The sequence below is a fragment of the Melanerpes formicivorus genome, unplaced genomic scaffold (genome assembly GCF_026170545.1).
Source record: "Melanerpes formicivorus ecotype bairdi unplaced genomic scaffold, bMelFor1.0.p_v2 SCAF_10, whole genome shotgun sequence".
Lineage (NCBI taxonomy): Eukaryota > Metazoa > Chordata > Aves > Piciformes > Picidae > Melanerpes > Melanerpes formicivorus.
In genome coordinates, this window is record NW_027142362.1 from 6,056,277 (window position 1) to 6,066,071 (window position 9,795).

Consider the following 9,795-nt stretch of genomic DNA (forward strand, 5'->3'; position numbering starts at 1 on the left):
GTAGACTTTCTATTTTTTCAACAGTGAGGTTGTCTCAGGCAAAGGGGAGGCAACAGGGGTTCAGAAGAGAGCGTCTCCTGTGCCTGGCTGTCCCCATCCCCGCGCCGTGGCAGGGGAACACAGCGTTTCGGCACCTCCTCCTCTGTCACAATGTTTTTCAGCTCCACCAAGCAAAGTGTCCAATTAGAGCAGAGCCTCTTGCTTCCATCTTTGCCGACATTTAATTAACATGGTGCTGCTGGCAGCCGCTGACAAATTCCAGAAACATGTTGTAAAGGGGTTTTTGTCTTTACCCGGAGTGGAAAATGAGGGTGTCATATCCCAAGGGGATGTGAATAGCTACTTTTGACTCCCCCCCTCAGGTGTGAGAATTACAGCTAGATGTGGTGAGCAGACCTATCAGCCCTCCTACCCTCCTTTCTCCCCCCTCCCCTTTTCCTCACATCTTATCACCCTGGCAAACATGCAGGTTTTAGGCCTGATTCTCATTCCTGTCTCCCCCAATTCTGGATGAAGCCTGATGGGCTGGTTAAGAGCCAGGTGCTGTGCTCTTCCTATCAGGACAGCACTGGTAAGTGGAAGGAGTGGTCTGATACCACTGGAAGAAATGGCTGAAACCAAAGAGAGCAGAGTCTGGTCTGCCTGTGCTGCACATGCAACCATCGCTTCCAAGGATCAGAGATGGAGGCCTCAGCAGAGCAGGTGAAGAGAAGATGATGGCAGAGTGTAAAAGTGTAGCTGGGCTCAAAGCTGGCCCTTGCCCAGGTCTTGGAAGAGTGCAGGAATGACTGCTGCAGTTCAGTGCCCCCCCAGACCCACCAGCCTAGCCTGTGCTTCCCACACGTGTTCAGCTCCTGCCGTGGAGAGCCTGGCAGCTGCCTCCAGCCGCTCTATTTTAAGGCAGCGGGCCCCGAGCCAGTGCTATCCCCACATTGCCATCGCCTGTGCATCTGTGTTGGCCCCATGGGACTCGGATGTGTCCCAGCACCTCCGCTTTAGTCCCGGCAGCCAAAGCCTCTCCCAGCAGCTGCTCTGTGAGAGCCTGGGTACCACCCTGTTCTGCCCCACTACCGACACACGGGGGCACAGGGCTGGAAAGAAGAACACCTTATTATTTTTATTCACAACAGCTCGTTACAAAAGCAGGAGAGAAGGGCAGAGACAGGTGCCGCCTGAGCACGGGGAGCAAACGATCCTCTGCCCTCACCCCGCAGCCGTCCCCGCGGTCCTGTGATGGGGGCAGAGGCTGGCGGCGAGGGCAGGCTCGCAGGCGGGCAGCCCCCCCGCCCCCCCGAGGGGCATCGCCCTTGGCAGGGGGCGGCGGCGGGCGGCTCAGGGCGAGGCGGGCTTGTCGGGGTTGTGCATGTGGTACGCGTCGCTCTCCTCGTCCTCCGGCACCTGCGGCGCGGCACGGCACAGCCCCCTCAGGCCGCGGGCCGACAGCGCCACCTGGTGCCTCCCGCCCCCTCCGCCCCGCGCCCGCCGCCGGCCTCGGCCCCAAACCCTCGGTGCGCCCCTGCTCGCCTCACCTCCCAGTACACGTCGTCCTCAAAGCAGTTCTCGGCGGCGGCGTCGCCCCAGACGGGCAGCTTCAGGATGGCCCCTGGAAGCAGGCGGGCAGGGCGGTGGGCAGGGTGCTCGCACGGCCGTGGTGCCGTGTGGGATGTGGGGTGTGGGTGGCTGGAGTTCACCCACCCCGGCAGCAAGGTGCTTGGTGCCAATCTCCCCTTTTCTCTAAACCGGTTTGACCTTACCCCCTGCTTGGCTGCCAGCTTTTCCCTGCTCTTTTGGGCTTGGGGGCGGTCTAAATGGCAGCAAGCCAGGGCTACGACTCTTGCAATGCGAGTGGCAAGGACACACAGTGCATGGATACCTCCATGTCAGTCATAGGCTCAACACTCCCCTCTCCATGCTCCCCTCCTGCTTACCCACAAGGGCACCCCCGACAAAAGCCATCAGCAGGGACACCATGATGCCAGCTGCCTGGAACCCTCCTTGGACACTGGGTGTCCGTGCCTGGTACACGCCGGTGAAGTCAAATGCCTTGATGAACCTGCCGAGGGCAGAAATGGCGAGGATTGCTCCTGGCAGATCTTCATGTCCCGCTCCCTTGGGGACTCCTCCCTAGCCCCATCCCACTTCTGCAGCGGACCAGGAGAGTGATGCAATGACACAAAACACCTCTCACTTCCTTACCCTCTAGCCCCTGGCAAAGCTTTACCTTGGAGGAGGCCCAAATATAAACATTCATCTTGTATTTCAGACCTTCAGGCTTACCTGGCTCCCCAAAACAATGCAGGGGTGGAGGGAGGAGCGCTTCCCCACCCACCTGGGACCTAGAATAATGCCAAGCAGTAGGGCTGTGGCTGACTTTTTTGATGCCACAAGGAGCCAGCTGCAGGAGAGGAGTCTTTTACACTTCACCAAGTCTGACACAGTCAGTGTACCCCGTGTTTTTGAGTGGGAACAGGGCAATTGACAAGGGCTGTTCATTGCTCCTTGCTCCCAGCCCAAGGAACCACAGGTGAAATCTATTCTCAGAGGGAATACGTCCAAGCTGTCTTACCCTTCCTTTCCATATACATCCTCTGTGGCTGCAGCTGCAGTGATGGCCCCTACAATGCCCCCAATAAGGCCTGGCATGGCGTGGAGGTTGTGGATGCCACATGTGTCCTGAATGTGCAACCTGGACTCCAAAAAAGGCTGAAGGAAAATGAGGTAGAGGAAGATCAGACATAAGCAGAGCTCTGCAAAGGATTAGTTCCTTCCATTGAGGACTGCCAAAGGCAGAGAAAGAAGAGTGATGTCTTGTCCCATTAAAGGGCTAAAGGCTGTGGAGCCAAATTCAAGATAAAAATAACAACATATCCTCCAAACTCTCTCCTGAGGGAAGATTGAACCTTCCTGAGCATCCTGGGGCAGTAAATGGAGCCAGAAGTGCATCTACGTAAGGGATGGTGGAAAGCAGGAACCATCAAAGGGGAGTGTCTCCAATTTCTGGTCTCCTGAGCAGGACCAGGGCTGCAGGCCCCTAGGGCAGCACTCACCGTGAGGTAGACATACCCCACCGTGGACACGATGCCACTGATGAAGCCGACGATGAGGGAGCCGTATGGAGTCAGCATCATCTCCGCACTGGTGCCCACAGCCACGCCGCCTGCCAGCGTTGCGTTCTGGATGTGCACCTGCAGAAGCAACCACCCTGTCTTGGCATCTCGGGGGGACTGCAATTGGTGCAAGTGGCCAAGTGGGAGAGTCGGCTCTGAAACCGCTTCCAGAAGAGAAATCAGGGCCTGTTCTCCTGCCTCTCGGTGAAAAACAGGAGGGGAACAGGCAGCCTCTGTCTGCAGCGCAGGCACACATGGACTCCCACTCCCCGTACCACACACGTTCCCTGCATCCACAAATATGGGTGGGGAGTTGTGATGAGATGGAAATTGTCTCACCCGTGTGTCATGCAAGCTCTGCTGTCACAGAGACATGTCACCCACACACAGAACATGCACAAGTCAGCCCCCTGATTGCTCACGAGCTGCCGTGCAGGCCCTGCTCGGCTGGCAGAGGAGCGCTGCCAAGCATGCTTCTGCAACATGCCCGTCAGGAGCTCTCTAGGCAGAGGAGGTCCGGTGCCTGCTGTGGCTTAGATTCACCATGTGCAGGGCATCACCCTGCATCTCAAGCACGGCAGGACTCACTTCCCACTTGCTCATTCAATACAGCCTCTGGGTTTCTCCCCAGATGCTGCTTTCATCATTATGCCCTGTAACCCAGTATCTGTTCAGCAAAGGAGAAGTGTTGATCGTTTCCTGGACCCTCAACCAGCCTCATTAGAAGTGGCCTGGGCCCTGCAGAGCTCTCTGCTCGCAGCTTACCATGTCAAGCTTGCCTTTCTTCTGAAGCACACTGGAGAAGGCCACGGTGGTGAGGACACAAGCGGCCAGTGAGCAGTAGGTGTTAATGGCAGCCCGGTGCTGGGCATCCCCATGATCAGAAATTGCAGAGTTAAAACTGGGCCAGTACATCCATAGATACAGGGTACCTGGTGGGGTGGGGGTGAAGAAGAGAAAGGGGAAAGAGAGAGCAGAGGGATTGAAAAACACCCTCTAAAGGAGATCATCCTGCACAGGGTAAGCTAAATCTTGTAGTCCTGCTGCCCTGCAGCTGCACACTCCCCTGTGATGGGACCAGCATCAGGAGGAGCTGGCAAAGAGGGGGAAACAAAATGCATCCTTGTCTGTCCAGGCACCAGCCCAGCCCAGCTACTGCTGAAGGGAGCTCTGTGAGGTGGAAGACAGGATGCAGAGCTTCTCAGCCCCAGATCCTGCTTTCAGTTTGCTTTTCCCCAGAGACAAAGCAGGGACCAGCTCTCTGCAACTGAGCGGTCTGCATGTCCCAGCACCCCTGAGTGGTCTGCATGCCCCAGCAGCCCCAAAGTGCAGGCCAACTCACCAATCATGGCAAAAAGGTCAGAGTGGTACACGGAGCCCTGCTTGTCCTTACTCTGCTCCAGGTTGGGTCTGTACAGGATGCGTGTCACTGTGAGGCCAAAGTAGGCTCCGAAGGTGTGAATAGTCATGGAGCCACCTGCATCCTTAACCTGCACCCAAAGAAAGACAGAGGCTTGCTTCTGCAATTGCCACTCATTCTGGAGTTGAGGTCTGGTTTGCATCATGCCCAGCTTGCCTGCCCAGTCATCCTTCCAGCCTGCACTCGGTTGTGGGGAGATGTTGATGAAAATGATCTGATCCTGCTAGCTGTTGTGCTTACTTGGTCCTATGCATGGCTATGATGTTCCTCTCAGCTTCCCCTTGGAAGGCATTGAGGCAGAGGGAACTTTCTGACCTGTTTCCATGGCAGGCAGGTTGCAGCATAGCCAGGTTGGCTCCCAAGTGCATTCAGGTCTTCTGGGAGCTCATTTGCATCTATCTCAGCCCTTCAAACCCTCTCTTGGAGGGCAGGACCCAGCAGGAACCCTACCTCTGTCAGCAGATCTCTTATCCTCTTTGTAACTTGATTTCCTTCTACAACACCCATATTCCAGCAGGGAAAATAGATGAGGGAAACCTCAGGCAGGAAGGGAGTGACTGCTCCTTTGTGCTAGGGCTCCTTGTCTGCCTCGGGAGCCGTGGCAGGGGGACACTGAATTGCCAAGGTTGTGTTCAAAAGCCCAGAAGATCTCCCTCCTCAGGGAATTAACACCCCCTGACCCTCTCCTTCATAATTTCTCTACTTTTCCTTCATTCTTGCAGAATTCTTGCATTCCAAAAGCTTATTTGGTGAAGCCGTAGCAAAGGCAGGCAATTTGGAGAGATGCAGGGAGGAAGGAGCAGAACCAAGCAGGTGCTGCCTAAAGCCTTACATGAAGCAGGTTGAGGAGGATGTACTCATTCACTGAGAAGAGTGTAACTTGAAACAAAGTGAGGACAAGGAGCTGGATGGGGCTGGTTTTGCCCAGGATGGCCCCAAAGGCAATGCACACAGAGCCCACGCAGAAGTCAGCGTTGATCAGGCTGGGAAAGGGGAAGGGAAATTGCAGTTTAATAAGCCAATATTCTTTGGTAGCTCACCCCCAGCTCTTGAGATCCCACCCAAAGGAGAACAGATGATTAAGAGACAGCCTTGGATTTCCCACTGACCTTCCTCCCATCCTTACATACTGTCCAAGAAAGGTGTTTTTAAGTAACGTGGGAGGTGTTTTCTCAGCACCGTGTCCACGGTGCTTGGCTTGGGACTAAGGAGTGACACTGATCTCACATTTCCCTTTGAGCAGTACCCCTACAATGGCAGCTACCTTTGGGCCAAGGGGTGGAACGCAAGTAGAGGTATGCAGAGGGAAGAACATTTTAAAGACTTATTTGCATGATGCTTGGCTCCCATCCCAGCTCTTCCACTGGCCAGTCAAGAGGTGGCATCCCAGAGCCCATCTCCCCCTTACTTTTCCACTCCAATGAGGATCTTCCCGTTCTTGAAAGAGTGGAACCAGCCTTGCATCAGGAGAGCCCACTGGATCCCAAAGGCAGCAAGGAGGAAATTGAAACCCACGGCTCCGAATCCGTAACGCTTGAGGAACGTCATGAGGAAGCCAAAGCCCACGAAGATCATCACGTGGACATCCTGGAAAGCTGTGCAGAGGGAAGGGTCTGTCAGCTCTGTGGGGACAGCAGGGCTGAGAGTGCTAATTGAACTGGGTGGTGAAAGGAAGCCAACTGGATCAGTGGCACTAGAGGGGAAGTTAAGAGAACAAAGGTGTGTTTGTCCCATATCCCCAGCTTTCTGAGTCTGACAGTTGCTCAGCTTTCAGAAACTGCTTTTGGTTAAAAGGCTCAGTCTGGAAAGCAGAAGTTTATTAAAAGTTGTGTGCAAGAGAAGACTGGAGACTAATGGAGCATACATAGGCAAACAGGGTTTTTTATGCAGGTAGGTTTCTTCCCTCCAACCCTTTTTTAGTACAAAACTTGGCAAATGCCGTGTGAAACGAGCAGTGCAGTTTGTTAACGACACAGGAATGGTGGTTTGGGGTAGGTCCATCCAGGGCGGGGCCCTGGTGATGGCTCAGAACAAAGAGCACAAAACAACACCTACTTAAATGCCACTGAAATCAGTGGCAAAACACCCTTGAGACCAGGAGCCCCACCTTGAGAGATTTCCAGTGCTTAAACCAGAGAGACCCAGTTCTTCCCACTAAGTGGAGCCCCTCAGATGCCCTTCCCCGGGGGGGAAACCAGACCTGCGTGAGCCTCTTCCAAGGGCTTCCCAGGGCAGTAAAGCCGCTGTGCTTTTTAATGCTGCAGGTTTCCATCAGATAAGCCTGGCCTTGCCATTAAGGGAGCTGAAACGCTGCATACTTACAAACTGAACCATGCAACCCCTCACGCTGCAGGCCACTCTGCCCATGAACAGAGCAGGAGGGCCAGGGCTGCCATCCCCCACAGGGATCCTCCCACCAGCAAACCCGCACTGCAGAGCCGGTAAACACAGCGTCCATGGAGCTACACCAGCGAGTGCAACCTTGTGCAGCACACAAACCTCTGTAGCCGCTTCAACCAGCAACCCTTGTGGTGCCTCCCAGAGGGCAGGCAAAGGAAATTGACTGAATCTGCTCCACACCAAACCTGTGCTGAAACTCGGCAGCCCCAAACGTGCTCCCTCAGGGACAGGGTGGCTGTGTCTGCTGCTTCCACTAAGTACTGGGTGAATATTTTGGGTGAAGTGTGGCTTTGCAGACGCTGTGGCTTTTGTCCTTTGGTGCTTTACAGTGTCTTGCAGCCTTGTTTAAGGCTGAGCATTTTGACAAGCTCCAGCAACGTTGTGCCATGTTGCAGAGCCTGCTTGGTTTTAAAACGCCCCCCGTGCCTGTGAAATAATTGGGAAAGAAATGAAGGAGACAAGCTCTGCAGCTGGGACTGCTCAGCTGAGGTCTTCAAAAGCACTCCTCTGCTTGTCCTAAGAACTGGTCAGCTCTGGTTTTACCCAGCAATGCCCCAGACTCCTCCTCTGCAGGTGCGTTTATTCTCCCCACCCCTCTTCTCCAGGGTAAGCAGTACAGCACACAGCTAGAATTACCCCCTGCCATTTGCATGACATATTTCCTTGTTCATCCTAGAACCAGAAGCACACAGGCCAGAGGTAATGCTGCACCTTCTGAAAACACGGAAGATGCCCACTGTGCGTTAGACCCTGTGCAAACCCAGGAGGAAGAGCAGGTCTCCAAACTGCACCCAGGCTAAAGCCTTTTGCCAGCTCTCGACGTTTGCATTCCCTTGGGAAAAACAGCATTGACCTCACTTGGAGCCAGCCCAGGTGCTGCCATACACTAAAATGTTTCTAACCCCACTTTTGTGGCAGGACAATTGCCATCACTACTGAGAGGAAGCGTTTGGCCTTTGGGAATGCCCCCGGTGCTGAAGGATCTCCTTTCTTTTCCCTAGAAAGCAGAAGAGTCACCCCTTAGGGACTAACATCAATGTGTGATACAAAACAAGAAGGAGCCGTGACACTGGACCTGGCAATGGGCACCACTGGCACAGCCACCCACAGGTTTCCCAGTGCCTGCCTTGCCAATCACCTCTGGGCTGGGAGGAGCTGTCAGCTTGTCACTCATATCCCTCTGCCACTGTGGACAGGTCCTATGGATAGCAGTGGTCACAGAGACATCATTACGGACCCACCGCTCTTCTGAGCGGTGCTGGATGGACACAGGGATCTCAGTGCCAGGGCTAGACCACATTGCCATGATTTGTCCATCCTTGCAGAGAGAGAATGTTTGTGATTAGATAACGGAGGGAAACCAGCTGGCGTTCTGAGCGCGTCAGCCCTTCCTCAAATCTGAAGCAGAAACACAGCTCTAAACTAAGCTGAACTAAGCAGGTTGATTTAGTTGCTCTGGCAGAGGGGTTGGACTCGAAGACCTCCAGAGGTCCCTTCCAACCCCTAGCATCCTGTGATCTGTGATCCTGTGAATCCGTGCAGCCATTTGAGGAGGAACGTCTGGCGCTGCAGAGCAGGGGTGAGATCCAAGGACAGAAGAGAAGTCACATCCTTGGCTCCTGCAAGCTCTTTCTTGGACCCCTAATGTCCTTCCAGCACATCAGTGATTAAAGCAGCCCTCAGGCACTGCTGCTGCTCTATGCTAACATGCAAGGGGTTAGTCCCAAGGGTAGATCTTTCTAAGGAGAGCCCATGGCCATAAACTAAGCTGGAAGCTGGCTGAGGAGTGGGTTTCTGTAAGCAAATCCTTTTCTGAGCCAGCTAATCCCCAGCAGCCACAGGTTTCTATAGCTGCTTTGATTTAGCAGGTGTTTTTAATGGAAATGTTCTAAATAGATGCATGACTCAGGCCTGTTGCTTCCTTGGAAACAATTGCCTGCAGAAGCAGCCTGTTTTGAATGGCTCCCAAAGATGACCAGCCCTGGAGATCAAAGCCAGCCAAAGGCACTGCCTGGCCGAAAGGGCTTTCGCCACCCGAACAGTCCTCGTGGCAATATGATGCAGTGGCCCAAGAGCCCTGGGAGCCTGGCATCAAAATGCCAGTACCTAAAGGGTGATTTACTTGTGAGGGGGAGGGTGTAGGAATGGGAGGAAGATGTCACAGCATCTTGACAGCCGTTTCTCCTCGTGCACAGAAAAGCTTGCTCTGATCCAGAGCTGAGGGAGGGGGCAGCAAGCCGAAACTTGCAGGGTGCTAGGAACACGTCAGCCCTATTCCTGGAAAACAGACGTCATGTGCTGGTGCAGTGGTGCCCTGCCGACAGAGCCCCAAGAGAGCCTCGAGGCTTCTCTCTTGTTCTTTGGTGCACCCCAAAACAGCTTCAAGGCAAGAGCTCAACTTGCCAGCACCTAGCGGAGCCGCCGCCTCTGAGCGGCTCTGCCACGGGAGGGGATGGATGGGATGGGATGGGGAGCATCCAGCCCCAGGAGCAGGCTCCCGCAGTACTCACACGGGTATCGGAAGTAGAAATCGTTCTCGATGTCGCTGGTCAGGTTCATCTCTCTCTTCTCTTCCTCCCAGTGTGCGTCGGCCTCGGGGCTGAAGCGCACAAAGACCCCAAAGAGGACGACCATGGCCAGCTCCCAGAGGAGGCAGACGAGCGGCAGCCGCCAGCGCATGGAGGTGTTCTTGGCCATCCCCTGGTGCCTCGGCCGCTCCATCCACAGGGATTCCCCAGGGCCCCCCCAGCCCGTGCCAACTCGCAGCCCCCGCGCTCGGCCACGGCAGGTGCCATATATAAGTTGGAGAGGGCGAGGTGGGGCCCAGGGAGGTGCCTGCGGCAGGATCACGTTTCAGGGCTTCGGCAG

At 54.8% G+C, this 9,795-nt stretch overlaps 1 protein-coding gene across 1 annotated transcript; it reads right to left on the minus strand.

Annotated features, from left to right (window-relative positions):
• Window positions 1-1,092: 1,092 nt before the first annotated feature.
• On the minus strand, window positions 1,093-9,795 carry RHCG (Rh family C glycoprotein). Its single transcript, XM_068144353.1, has 10 exons — window positions 9,438-9,795; window positions 5,936-6,122; window positions 5,360-5,510; window positions 4,450-4,597; window positions 3,873-4,039; window positions 3,048-3,185; window positions 2,567-2,703; window positions 1,929-2,053; window positions 1,530-1,603; window positions 1,093-1,398 (listed from the first exon to the last, which is right to left on the minus strand). Exons 1-10 carry the CDS (start codon window positions 9,646-9,648, stop codon window positions 1,333-1,335), a joined length of 1,404 nt encoding a protein of 467 aa, XP_068000454.1. The 5' UTR covers window positions 9,649-9,795; the 3' UTR covers window positions 1,093-1,332.

Coding starts and splice junctions, on each gene's coding strand:
- RHCG (XM_068144353.1), bottom strand. CDS start 9,648: ATGGAGCGGCCGAGGCACCAGGGGATGGCCAAGAACACCTCCATGCGC. Junction 3,186..3,872: donor AGAAAGGCAAGCTTGACATG/GTAAGCTGCGAG, acceptor TTGCTTCTGCAG/GTGCACATCCAGAACGCAAC. Junction 1,399..1,529: donor AGGACGACGTGTACTGGGAG/GTGAGGCGAGCA, acceptor GCCGCGCCGCAG/GTGCCGGAGGACGAGGAGAG.